Below are 14,564 nucleotides of genomic sequence, written 5' to 3'. Positions count from 1 at the left end.
TAGTTCTTTTGAAACATAAATCTCTGTCGCTCTTGTTATTGGCAGATATAAATTGTTATTTTGATGGTGTTCATGATGACCCATGTGAACACACTGATTCTCTTATTATGTATCCTTTTATTTTCTTAGGGAAAGGAATTCAGTAAGCGGGCCAATAAGTGGCCTCCCCCACTAATAATGTTCCTGATCTTTTGAGTGCATCTTAAGACCTTCGGTGATAGCAGCTAGAATCAGGGAAGGAGGTAGAGTCTGGGTGGCAGGATGTGAGAAGTCACTACTAAGGGAGGGAGCCACTGGGAGAGGAGGGCCTGGTGGGGGCGGGGGGAGATCCTGTTTGAGGGACATTGCTCGCCAGGACAGGGGTGTCAGAGAAACCTGGTCAGATTTGGAAGCACAGCTTCATGGTGAGGCACTGCCTCTTCCCGGGGCTGTTTGTCACGAGTGAGTGATTGCAGTACAGATGTGATGTTGGCCAACCCCAAACAGAGACTGGGAGGAGCCCCTGACAGCACCTGTAGTTCTCACGTGGGGCACCATTCCTCCTGAAACTGGAGGCTGGCAGCAGAAACACCGGCCAGCAGATCGTAGTTCAGGTGCTGTTGACATACAGCTCCTGTTGCAGGAGTGGGCCCACTGAGGTAGGCTTGTTTGTTTTCTAATTGTTCACCTTGACATTTGTTTAACTTAAGCAGGGTTACTTAAAAAAAAAAGTCTTCTCATTAGGAATTGACCATCAGCTCTCCTCACTTGCTTTCTCTGTGTTTTCTGTTTCAGTTGCTGATATGTGTTCAAGATGAGTGGGATGGGAGAAAACACCCCTGACCCATCCAGGGCAGAGACGCGGAAGCGCAAGGAATGTCCTGACCAGCTCGGACCCAGGTGAGACTCTCACCACGCACACCTGAGCCTTGGATTTGAGGTTTTATCGTATCTGTTTCACACTTGATTCACATGCTCTCTTTGGTTTTTCTCCTTAACTGTCAAGCCTTTGGCTACATATTATTTAACTTGTATTTTAGATATGCTGATCGGTTGCAGATTTTGTTCTTACAAGTAGAGGCAAGCTCCATATTTCCTCTAGGTTCCCTGTGTACTCTGACTCTTAAAACCAGTTTATTCTACATAATCTTGAATGTTTCACATTTTTACTCCTTTTTGCTTTTAGAATGTCAAAAAGACAAGAGATCCCATAGTAAAAAGGTTTGCTGCTAAGAAGTACCAGCTTTTTTTTTTTTTCTTCCTTTTCTCTTTCTTTCCTTCTAAGAAATGAAATGTTAAATCCTGTTGCTTTTGAGTTGATTACAAAGACTGAGGATCTTCAGTGAATAAAACAAATAATTTTTTAAAACAAGTTTCATGTTATATATTATGGGTGGAAGTATGGGTTGTTATGACCTCTATATGGGGTAATATCACAGTATCTGTTAAAATTATAAATGCATATCCTCTTTGAACTTGCAGTTCCATTTCTAGGAATTTTCCAATGATATATGTTGACACATGCAAAATGACTTATATATAAGGTTGCTTATTGCAACACAGATTATAAGCACAAAAGATTAGAAAAACCCTAAACGTTTGTAGGGAGCTATGTAAATAGTTGTGACACATCCACACACAATATAGCTCTGAAAAAGAGTGAGGACACTCTTTATGGGTTGATATTTAGCAATTTCTTAAGAATATTGTTACAGAGGAAAAGCAAGATTCAGAAAATGTGTATAGTATCCTACCATTTCTGTAGAAAAAGAAAATAAGAATCTGTATGGTTTTAGGGTAATTAGGAGACACAAGAGTTGTTACCTATTGGGGGGAATAAGGACTAGGGAACAGAGGTAGAAGAGAGACTTCACTCTTTTGATGATTTAAATCATGTAAATACTTTTAACATTTAAACAGCCACTTGTATTCAATGGCCAATAGAAAGACTGGGTGAGGAATACCAGGGAAGAGCACTGGGAGCAGGAGAAAGAGCAGAAAGCCTTTTTCCCATCTAGTTGCCAAGCAAAATAAGCAGATTGAATGGCCACTGACCACACTACAGCCCGTCCCCAGCTCCTGTGTGCACCCTCTGGATTCCGTGGTCCTCCCTGGCCAGCCTCAGCCTGTCTGCCAAACTGCCTTCACAGCCCATGGTCCTGGCCAAGGAGGCGGGTGGTAAATAGAGCCTCTTCTCTTCCAGTGTTCTGCTGGTTCTAGGGGTGTGCATGGCTCCCACCACCCCTGTTCCCCCTTCTCACCCGTGTGTCATTTAGTTGGTATCTTTGGGGGCTGGGGTGATGGAGGGAGGTGGAAGGGGTAGAAGGATCCAGAATTGGAATTTTGCTCTTTAGTGCATGGCAGCCATGGCCTTCCTTTCTCCAGACTTAAGAAAATAGAAGCCAGGAGTGAAAATGAGACTTAGCAAAACCCAGTTCTGGTCACTGAGTGATCTTGGACAAATCATGCAATCACTATAAAATAGAGAAACTGTGTTCTGTCTTAGGTTTATTAGTTGATGAAAATAATGCTAATATGTAAATGCAAGCATATGAATATCACAAATTACAAAGTTTTATAGATTGGTATTACATACAAATAATTATATATTAAGAACATAGCAAGCTGCTACTCTGAACAGTGTACTTTTCTTATTTATTGTATTGTTAGAATGTCATCCAGTGGACTCTGTGCTGTATTTGAGAAAAAAAAAAAATAACACCCTGTAATTATCAAAGGGAACTTCTAAGTTTGCTCTTTCATCAAATTCAGATGAGAAGATCTTGCCAATTTTTATTTTTCCCCTCCCTTCCATTAACGTTTTAAAACTCAAGTTGAACTTAGACCATTTGTTTACTTTTTGCATGTCATTCAGCTGAACAGTTAACAGAGACCCTGGGTCAGTTTCACTTTTGTTTCTAGCTGCACTGTGGTTTTTTAAACATTATCTTAAAAGACCGTTGGGTTTAATTATTAACATCCTAAAGAAGTGTATGAAATGATGAAGATTTATTTTCATTATTTTGCCGTGAAGTTTATTCACTCCTGTTATAACTAGTTTAACTTCCCTTTCTTAATCTTAAATTTTTTATAAGCATGAGCTCCTTTCCCTTTAAAACTCTTATTTATTTAATAATAGATTTGATGCCTGTTTGTACCAAGTGTCGCTTTAAGCACAGTGTTGGGCAGATCATCCTTGTCATTATGAAGCATACAGTCAAGTGGGAGACATTAAACACATTGAACAAATGATTGCATAAGGGAATTTGTAATTACCAATTGGGACAAGGTTGACTTAAAGACAAACAAAGAAAAATGCAACATCTGGGGAAAATTCAGGATTTAACTTTTGTTTGCTGTCTGTATTCGGATGTAGTTAACATTCTTATCTTTTTCATAATAGCCCCAAAAGGAGCACCGAGAAACGTAACCGTGAACAGGAAAATAAATATATCGAAGAACTTGCAGAGCTGATTTTTGCTAATTTTAATGACATAGACAACTTTAACTTCAAACCTGACAAATGTGCAATCTTAAAAGAAACTGTGAAGCAAATTCGTCAGATCAAAGAACAAGGTAAGAGGGCCAAATGAATCCTTTGGAGAGTTGAGTTGCTTTCTGTTTCTCCATGTGTGAGAAATCCCTTCAGAGTCCCTTTAATCCATTTCTTAGGCTTAAATTATTGATGAGAAGATGATGTCACAGTGCAAGATGAATGCAGGTATCACTTGCAGTGGTTTATAAATAGCCTCTGTATAAACTTCAGCAATCCCCTAAAGATGGAGGGGGCCAAGGTGAGGCAGGGTGATGTAACTTTTCATCTAGTAAAACTCAATTAGGTGCCCACTGATCCCACACCACCTTGGTATTTTCATAGCTCACAGAGCGAGTGACTGTCAGAATTTGCAAGTGAGGAGCCAGGCAAGGATGGAAACCAGAAGTAAGAAAGTGAGCCACCTCTTGTTTCAGCTCGTCAGCATGTTTAAGTCTGAACCTCAACTGGCCACGCCACTAAATTAGAGTTTCATATCCCGAATGACAAGAGATTTGAAAGGCTCAACCTCGAGACAGAACTCTTTTGTGAAGTTGAAACACAGAACATGACAGCTTTCTTCCTGGGCTTTTCTTGTCTTTCTTTTTTTTTTTTTCTCCTTAGCTCATTTTCTGCCTCTTTCCTTTGATATTTTTGCCTGTAGAAAAAAATTCAAGAAGATAGTATTTTAAAAATCACATCGGACTTTGTAGTGCCAAAAAAAATTGTATTAGGCAAGTACAAACAGCATCTTAGCGCCCAGGGCCAATATATGCTCACGAAGTGTTCATACACTGCCTTCCTTTGGGGCCAGGGAGATAGTTACCTCCTGTCATCTGTTTTTGAATGCATCCTCTTGGAGTTCATATTGGGTTGTTTTTTTAATCTGCTTTTTATATAACATTTAAAAGAGGCAGATTTTAGAAAAATAATGTCTTGTTTCTACACGTGAGCTTGCAGCTTTGCCTGCTGCCCTTCATCATAAAATCCTAATTGTTTGCATATTTTCATCATAACATTTTCCATTTTCATACAGATAATATTGAGCTAAGTTTTATATATATAAATTATATATGTAATTTTACAAGTATAGTTCTGTCTTCTAAGAACTGAAACACATACACATAGCATCCACAAGACAGATTCTGATAGCAGCCCACTCTAAAAATGAATATTTCCCGGTTTCTCATCAAAATTATATCATCGTAATGTTCAGCTTTCACAGAGAGGCTATTCAATGCCTGCCTTAGTCGCCTTAATTTCTTTCTTCTTCTTTTTCTTTTAAGATTCACTAGTTATCAACAACCTCAGTTTCATCTCAGTTTGGTACAAGCAAATGGATAAAATCATAGTCCCAAAATTTTCTAGGAGAAATAACTGGTTCAAGGTTACAGTGCTCTGAAGTTGCCACATTTCTAGATGCTGATATCCTCACAGTGGGGAAATCACTAAGCTTCTTGTTTTATGTTTCTGGAGATTTTGAATGGTTCATTTTTACAAACATCAGATTTTTAGGTAAAACTTCCACACTTTAAAACAGTTACATATGTATGTGTTTTACTATCAAGGTCTTGTACAAGGTTTTACAGTTTTGCAAAACCTTGGTATTCCCCCCTTCAAACCATAAAACACGTTCAGATGTGTCACGCTGGGACTCTGCCATACTTTCACTGTGGGTGTAATCATAAGGCCGCATACCACAACCACCCAAGAAGCAGCAACAATAAACGCCCTGTCACGTCTCCCTCTTACAATAATGTTCCCATTAATTTGAAAAGTAACGTGTTTTGAAAAGGAAAAGCAGAAGTTAAAACCCCAACGAAAAGTCCAGGCATACTTTTCACTTCTCGACCAGTCTGATATTTTAAGACTATTGCTAGTTTAATAAATTGTTTTTTAGAAAGAGCAGGGACCTTAGAATCAGACCAGGTGGAAGCTAGGCATGAATCCTGGTTCTGTCCCTTACAAACTTTTTGAACCTGAGTAAATTATTTTCACTCTCTGCGACTCAGTTTCCTCATATAGAATTTGGGGATCACAGCCTCTAGGTTGCACGGTTGTTGAAGAAATAAGGAGCTGTGTAAACATTCCCAGCAAGTACTTGTCACAGTATTTAGTGCATATTCAGTAGACATCTTTCCCACATTCAGAAGAAAGGCATCTTTTTTCCTTCGTGTGTGCTGCGTGCTGAGGCACTCAGTTGTGTCCAACTCTTTGCCACCCTGGACTGTAACCCATCAGGCTTCTCTGTCCATGGGATTCTTTAGGCATGAATACTGGAGTGGGTAGCCATTTCCTTCTCCAGAGGATCTTCCGAACCCAGGGGTTGAACCCACGTCTCATGTCTCCTGCGTTAGCAGGCAGGTTCTTTACCACCAGTGTCACCTGGGAAACCCCTTTTTTCCTTCATCTATGCTCAAATCTCATACAGTGAGCTCTTCCTTTTCAGATGGAAGGAGGACGGAAAAGGTGGGGACATGGTTGTGCCTGCCCTCCCCTACAGGGTCATTTGAAGAAAGTCACATTTTTCTGGGGCCAGAGAACTCAGCATAGCCTCCGCCGACCAGAGGTGGACACTCTGTGTGGCTCTGTGCCACCACCTTGATTTTTCTCAGGAGCTGGCAGCCAGCAAATGTTCAAAAGCAGCACGAAGGACAGAGTGGAACCCTTCCTTCTCTCTGTGCACTTCCACCCGCCCAGCTACCAGTCAGTGTGAATAGACTCCAACCATCATCTTTACCGCATCATCCAGACTTCATTTGTATTCCTGTCACAGGTGGTAGCGTGAATAAAACCCTCGCTGTTCTGAGGGGTTAAGCCGTGTTGTATGAGACTCACACTCAAGGCTACACAGTCTGGAAGACGGGCTCCCATAAAAGAAACCCACCCCAGTCCAAAGCTTAGGCAGCTTGGCCCGGCTGGCTGGGGTCTTTCACTCAAGTCTGCTTGGCCATCAGCTGCTCCTCCCCATTCCACACAAGCTTGGGAATAAAGGCAGAAAATGAAAGATAATGGCCCAAAGGATGGGGATTTGGAGGGGGGGTTACCAGCTACCTAAATAAGTTATCCTCCCTTGTCTGAAGCGCTTTCTGAGCCCCAGGTTTGGTAGACGCTAGCTCTACAAGAGCATCATGCGGCTGTACACCTCATAGCAGCAGACCAAGCACACAGAGTCTGCACTTGAACCATGACCCCTGCTTTTGAATACTGAAGCGGGATATTTCTTCCTATGTGGTATACTAGTAAATGGTGAAAATCTGTGGCCATAACTTACAAAGAATAGTCATAAGTAGTAAGTTATCTTTTTTCCCTAACTGGGAAGACTAATACTGCTTCTGTTTCACAGAAAAATACGAATGATTTAATTTTGGATGACTGGGTCCAATTTCACACTCCCTAGCTAGAAGCTTAAATTTAAAATTTTCTATGGAAAATACTCAGTGACTCATGTACTCTTAAAAAAGTAGAATTGAAGCATAAAGTGACCAAAACAAGAGGGAAGTTCTAATAATTGATACATTTCCACTGCCCTCTTTAAGTGAAGTGAACGTCACTCAATCGAGTCCAACTCTTTGTGACCTCATGGATTCTAGCCTGCTGGGCTCCTCTGTCCATGGAATTCTCCAGGCAAGAATACTGGAGTGGGTAGCTGTTCCCTCCACCAGGGAGTCTTCCTGAACCAGGGATCAAACCTGGGTGTCCTGCATTGCAGCAGATTCTGCATTGCAGTCTGAGCCATCAGGGAAGGGCTTTTAAGGTAGTATCTCCTCTATTACTCCTACATAGCCACATTTTTTCTTATTTTTCTAAAATAATAATCTAAATTGAATTGTATTATTTGGAAGACATTTGTCCTTTTATTTAAAGCCATTTTAGTGCATATATTTGAATATAGGATGTGATATATTTATCAGTCTGTGGAAAAACTTGTTTTACCCTTTTATTATTTTTCTGAATGTCAGTCAGTTCAGTTCAGTTGCTCAGTTGTGTCCGACTCTTTGCGACCCCATGAATTGTAGCACACCAGGCCTCCCTGTCCATCACCAACTCCTGGAGTTCACTCAGACTCACGTCCATCAAGTCAGTGATGCCATCCAGCCATCTCATCCTCTGTCATCCCCTTCTCCTGCCCCCAATCCCTCCCAGCATCAGGGACTTTTCCAATGAGTCAACTCTTCGCATGAGGTGGCCAAAGTACTGGAGTTTCAGCTTTAGCATCATTGCTTCCAAAGAAATCCCAGGGCTGATCTCCTTCAGAATGGACTGGTTAGATCTCCTTGCAGTCCAAGGGACTCTCAAGAGTCTTCTCCAACACCACAGTTCTGAATGTAGATAGCAATAAAAATAAAAAGTATATTTTAAAAATTTCCATTTGTACAGGCTTAGTTTGGGGGGCAAATTCCCTGTTGAATCAGGCAACCTGTTAAAAGATCATTCTGGTTTCTCACTGTGATTATTCTAATGATTTAATTTTGATTATAGTATGAGAGCACTGGGATTATGGATTGCTTCATACATGTAAACGTCCCCTACAATTGAGCATAGCATAAAAAATGAGTATTTTAAGAGAGAGTGAGGGGCAGTGGTGTGCTGAAGTCAACTGGTGTCAACCATCAAGAGCCAGTTGTTAAACTTTAAGAATTTTATAAACCAGTTAATAAACACAACCATTATTGAAAATTGTTTAGACTTAATAATTAAATTACATATTAAAAAAAAGGTAAGTAAGATTAAAACTCATTTCCTAATTATTGTACTACATTTTACTATTACCTCTTCTCTAGAGGCCCTTGTCTCATGGGATAAGACACATGATAGAAATATAATACTAGACAGTGGTGGTCACTGCAAATGTCTAATTAGCATCTAATATTTTTACATTAAATATACATAAAAATATTGTCCAACTCATCAGAAAAGTCACAGACTGACAAACAATTGGATTTCTGTGTTTAATATCTTGACCATGTATTTTCATGATTTCACTTTTGTGTTATTCTTTAACCTAAGTGAAAATTTCAAGCAACATTTGTGTCAGAACTCTATCCATTCATCAGTGGTAATCATAAGATAGCTATAAGACAAGAGTTTGGCAAAAGTCAACAAACATTCTGTTAGAATGATTTGGCTCTATGGAATTTGCAACAGAGGGTGTCATATATTTTATTATCACTTGTAAATTATATACTCCGCATCCTTTGTACTAGTAAAATTCATAATAAACATTCTGATGCTTACTACTTTCCCCCCAAGGAGCTGGTTTTTAAGCATTTCCCAGTGTACCACTGGTGGGTGTAGGGGTGTGCAGGTTGTATTCTAAATGTAGGTGAGTCAAATTCATAAGCTCATTATATAAAAATTCAAGGAAATAGTAATAGAAACAACCTAATTCTAGCATGTAAAAGTAAAATGTAGAGCCTATTGAAGTTATATTTTCCCTTTTAGTCTTCTTTTTCCCCATGTTAAATACATGAAGACCTTGTGATGGAAATTTAATTATTCAGAGCTGACGCCTAGGTGTGAACTAATAGCTGTCACCAGGCAGAGTAAGCAGAAGGGCTCTGATATAAGATCCCTTCCAGGGCTGGGATATCTGTGAATCAGACTTTGGGGTGGTGCTCCCAGGCATTGCTTATGTTCCCTGTGATGAAACCCTAGGGTGACGGTAGAGTCACCCGTTGCCCTGGAGAGATAGGCGAGTGAACTCTGCGTCCCTCGGGTGTGCCCTCGTATATACCATCCTACTGAAATCAGTGTCGTGGATTGCCAGGCAAGGATTGATGATGGTGCTAATCTTTGATCAGTTAGAGAATGAATAGGAGACCTAGACTTAAAAACATGTATCTTCTAAGTTAAAAAAAAAATGGTGGCCCCTTATACACTACATAGAGTTTAAATTTCAACTGTCAACTTTTTTTATCCTATTTCTTTTAAAAATGCTGCTAATGATTAAATGGCCAAAGCCAGCCAGCCAGCCAGACATAAAAGTGGGCCAACAGAGTAGACTGTGTCATAGTCCAGGGCGAGCACCAAAGCCAGCTGGCAGAATAAGTTCATCAATATAATAAGCTCATTAAGAGCTTGAGGTGTATTTAAAATTAGATGAACCCAGTCTCCCTCTTTACCACTGTGGAACTATGTCTAAATTCCCTAACATCCCTGGGCCTTTACTTCTAATCTGTAGAAAGGGGATGATAATGTCCACTGTACATCAGTCTTATGAAGTCTGTTCAGTGTGTTTATAAAGGATCTAATCTTGTGCTTGGCAGATAGAGAGATTTCCTCAACAGTAGTCACTACTCTTCTCACCTGGAGAAGGGAAAGGCTACCCACTCCAGTATTCTGGCCTGGAGAATTCCATGGACTGGACTTGGCATCCTCATCCAAACGAATCTTGGCTTTCTCGCTAAGGACTCAGTATTGATAAAGACGCAAGTTGTTTTCGGATGTTTTCTCTATTACAGATTTAAGCCTTCATACTATTACTGACAACGTTGGTGCTTTTTGTTTTATCACAGATACTTTAAACAGACCTTTCGAAGCTATCTATTCAGAGACAAAGCTCAGAGATATGATACTTGGGGATTCCCTGATGGTCTAGTGGTGAGGATTCGGTGTTCTCACTGCCAGGGCCCAGGTTCCATCCCTTGTTAAGATCCCACAAGCTCTGCAACCTGCCCGAAAAAAAAAAGAAAAGCAAAATCTAGTGCTTGCTGTGACCCTGTCTGCACCCCTTCCCAGGCTCTGTTGCCCCTGCTGCACCATGTGGGCTCCCCTCCTATCCCTGTTACCTGAGTGGCAGTTTCAAGCATCTTGTTTTAAGGAGAACTAAAGAGGGCAAGAATCTTAGCAGTTTTCATTTCCTCCTCATTTACTTCAACACAGGAACAAATCCAGCCCTAACTTACTCTTGAAGACTTGAAACTGTTACAGGTCTCCATGCATCCAGAAAGGAAGGAATTTTATTTCCTTGTTTGAGAATACCCCTAGGATCAACAATATATCCTTGATATTACAGTTCCTTAATGAAGATAAAATATTTTTCCACTGTGTGTGCATGCTAAGTTGCTTCAGTTGTGTCTGACTTTTTCGCTGTGGACTGTGGCCCACCAGTCTCCTCCATCTCTGGGATTCTCTGGGCAAGAATACTGGAGTGAGTTGCCATTTCCTCCTCCAGGGATTTTTCCACTGATCTGCATATAATTCACTTTCAGAATTTCATGTGGATTAATGGCTCATACTATGAGTGAAATCCTTAAAATTAGTGAGCTGACTGGAATTCTTGCTTTCATTCCTCATAGGAGCTCCTTGGTTTGGGTTTTTTTTTTTCTCCCCCCTAAGTATATGGAAGTTTTTTTTTATATTTAACAGCTTTCAGATGAAAAGGATTTAAATAATTCAGTGTGCTCTAATGCTTTAGGATTTTAACAATTTATGACATGAGCTCTCATTTCAAGACTTAAACTGGCTTCCACACACGAATAGAAGACAGGCGTCTCTTGTTTTCTTGCTCACCTTGCGCTGTTAGGAAGAGAAATTCTGACACTACACTGTGTGTGTTGATTTCATTCCAGAACAAACATCTACTCCATAAAATTTTTACTGAGTAAATACTATATGCAGGAGATAATGTTATTCATTAATGGGGAATCCCACAGTCGATAAGTACCTGGTTCTTTTCCTTGGGTCTTTCACTCGTTTGGAGGGAAATCAGCTTGTACACAAGCAGCTGCGGGCCCCAAAGGGACAGCAGGAGTTAGTTGTGTGCACTGACATGGGTGGAGACCTCAAGGAGGACAGCAAAGTAGACATGGGCCTCTCTGTAAGATTTAATAGACGAGAGAGTGGGAATTGGGGAAAGGAGAGAAGCTTTCCAACAGGGAGCAGAGCAAAGCCATGCTCGAAGCCCTGTGTGGCCGCGGGTGTGTGCAGTGTTGGACAGTTTGCCTACAGAAAGATGGATTAAAGCACTTGATTGCGTTTGAGCTGAAAAGGGCGGGTCAGGGCCAAATGGGACAGTCAGCACAGGGCCAGAAGCACTTTTATAATTTGGAGACAGTGACGTAAAACGAGAAATTCCTAACCAACTCCAGCAGAATTCTGTTGATGTCGCCTACTGTGGTCTTCAGACACTAGAGATACCCTGTTCTAGGAAGAGAAGCTTTTCTTTAACATGGTTAAACATATTTTTAAAGTTTTTGTTAAATTTGTTACAATATTGCTTCTGTTTTATGTTTTGGTTTTTTGGTCTTGAGGCATGTAGACTAGATCCCTGACCAGGGATCGAACTCGCACCCCCTGCATTGGAAAGCAAAGTCTTAACCACTGGACTCTCAAGGAAGTCCCCTTTTTTTTTTTTGAATGCTGCTGATTCCAGTGGGTGGGGTGTAGAAAGCTCATAATTAATAAAACAACAACAAGAATAAAAACTAAGTGAAAACATGAGAACTATAAAATGTCTCATTCGTGTGTAACAAGAAACAACATTTTTTTTAAAAAGCCTTTCATATATTTTTATAAGTTGTGGAGGGGACCTAGAAAGAGCCAGAAGGAAGTGACAGGCAGAAAACAACAGATAGAAAGGCAGCAAGAGAGACCCACAAACACCAGCAGAGCGCCTGGCAGACAGAGCACAATAGTAAACACCATCAGAAACTCAGATGTGCAGGTTCGGACACAATGGTGGAGACTTTTTCTTTTTTTAAGATTTGTTGCCGGCTGTGCTGGGTCTTTGTTGCTGCATGTGGCCATTCTCCAGTTGTGGGAAGCAGGGCTACTCTAGTTGCAGAGCACAGGCTTCTCATTGCTCTGGCTTATCTGGTTGTGCAGCACAGGTTTTAGAGTGCTGGCCCAGTACTTCTGGCAACGGGCTTAGTTGCCTCACAGCATGAGGGATCTTCCTGGACCGGGGATCAAACTCACTGCATTGGGTTTGGATAGGCTCAAAGTCATTGCATTGTATAGGATCAAAGTCCCCTGCATTGGATTCTTTACCACTGAGCCACCAGAGAAGTCCAAGACATTTTTAAATATAACATGTTATAGTTTCTTATCGCATTGCCCTTGATGGCCTAAAGGCACAGCGTCATTCAGAAGCTGTGGGCACATAGGTAAGGACCCTTGGGCTGAGCATCAGCCCTCTGACCCCCATGTCAGCCTTCCCTGACTGGCCCATAGGAGGTGCATTAGCACATCGCCCCTAGCCCTGGTACCGCAGGGCTTGGGAGCAGTGGTATCCGCCACTGTGCCTGAGGGAGCAATACCCAGCCTTTCCTCCATAAGAATCAGCTAAAGATACTCACTGAACCCCCACCCTCCTGAAGGGACACCAGCTTGATCCTCCTGTCACAACTTTAACAGCTGCCAGGAGACTATGACACAGTCCAAAGGAAGACCCTCACCACCACACCCAGGTCCCCCACCGTGATCTGTCCACACCAAGTTGTACGCTTCTGTGCTCCATCCCACAACCGCCTGAACTTGCATCCCCTTCTAGAAGACACGTGCTGGCTCCGCCAATGCCCGTGTTTCGTGGCCTCTGTGCCTCCTGCCTGGAACGCTTCTCCCCCTCTTCCTTGTCGGCCAATTGCCCACTGCCCACCTTGATAGGCCACTGGGGTGGGGTGGGTAGAGCACAGCAAGGAGGAGTGAGAGGACATCCAATGGCCCCTTCACTAGTATCCACGTCTGACTGCTCTTGTCCAGGGCCACATTCCTGCCTTCCCTGTCATCAGTAAGTCCTCCCTAAGATGCCTACCCTAGAGTGCTGACTGTTGCTAGCGCATCCTTGATGGGGGTATTTTTGTTGGGTTTTTTTGTAGTTGTTTTTTTGCGTTTGTATCATTCAGACTCTCCTCCCTTTCTGAACTGCCTCCTTTTCCCTGTTTGTGTCTACTCCCATTAGAATCTAACTGTTTTCATTCTTCAGGGTCCATGTCTTACGAAGAACTTCTTAATTCCCGGCCAGTATAGATTTGAATCTCATATCATCTCTCGTTCTATCTCGTCTTATTCCAATGAGGCTTCTTGTGGGCCTTTCTTTTTCTTCCCCAATTGAATTTATGTGTAGTGATTTTCAGTTCAGTTGTTCAGTCATGTCCAACTCTTTGCGATCCCATGAACTGCAGCATGCCAGGCTTCCCTGTCCATCACCAACTCCTGAAGCTTGCTCAAACTCATATCCATCAAGTCGGTGATGCCATCCAACCATCTCATCCTCTGTTGTCCCCTTCTCTGGCCTTCAATCTTTCCCAGCATCAGAGTCTTTTCTTTGCATCAGGCGGCCAAAGTATTGGAGTGTCAGCTTCAGCATCAGTCCTTCCAATGAATATTCAGGACTGATTTCCTTTAGGATCAACTGGTTGGATCTCCTTACAATCCAAGGGACTCTCAAGAGTCTTCTCCAACACCACAGTTCAAAAGCATCAGTTCTTCGGCACTCAGCTTTCTTTATAGTCCAACTCTCACATCCATACGTGACTACTGGAAAAACCATAGCTTTGACTAGACCAACCTTTGTTGGCAAAATAATGTCTCTGCTTTTTAATATGCTGTCTAGGTTGGCATTAGGTTTTCTTCCAAGGAGCAAGCGTCATTTCATGGCTGCAGTCACCATCTGCAATGATTTTGAAGCCCAAGAAAATAAAGTCTCTCACTGTTTTCATTGTTTCTCCATCTTTTTGCCATGAAGTGATGGGACGGGATGCCATGATCTTAGTTTTCTGAATGTTGAGTTTAAAGCCAACTTTTTCACTCTCCTCTTTCACTTTCATCACGAGGCTCTTTAGTTCTTCGCTTTCTGCCGTGAAGGTGGTATCATCTGCATATCTGAGGTTATTGATATTTCTCCCGGCAATCTTGATTCCAGCATGTGCTTCATCCAGCCTGGCATTTTGCATGATGTACTCTGCATATAAGTTAAATTAAAAATGATTTTAATATAGGAATAGATTAAAAATAGCATAAATGCCACTGTTTGGCTGTTCTTTTTATTGTTGTCATTCTCTGGTTGGTTTAGGCTTTAACGATTTTTCTGAGGTTTTTTGTGTTTTGG

General features: G+C 41.5%; 1 protein-coding gene across 15 annotated transcripts in view; it reads left to right on the top strand.

Moving 5' to 3' along the window:
- NCOA2 (nuclear receptor coactivator 2) overlaps nt 1-14,564 on the top strand; it is a 285,109-nt gene that overhangs the window by 187,820 nt on the left and 82,725 nt on the right. For 14 of the 15 annotated variants that reach the window (XM_025001844.2, XM_025001838.2, XM_025001842.2 and 11 more), the window contains 2 exons: nt 775-879; nt 3,383-3,555. In XM_025001844.2, the coding sequence (XP_024857612.1) occupies nt 794-879; nt 3,383-3,555 (259 nt within the window). In that variant the 5' untranslated portion in view covers nt 775-793. The other variant, XM_059874439.1, reaches the window with a different exon arrangement.

This window comes from Bos taurus, chromosome 14 (assembly GCF_002263795.3).
Source record: "Bos taurus isolate L1 Dominette 01449 registration number 42190680 breed Hereford chromosome 14, ARS-UCD2.0, whole genome shotgun sequence".
Lineage (NCBI taxonomy): Eukaryota > Metazoa > Chordata > Mammalia > Artiodactyla > Bovidae > Bos > Bos taurus.
This window is presented reverse-complemented; position numbering and strand designations above follow the sequence as displayed.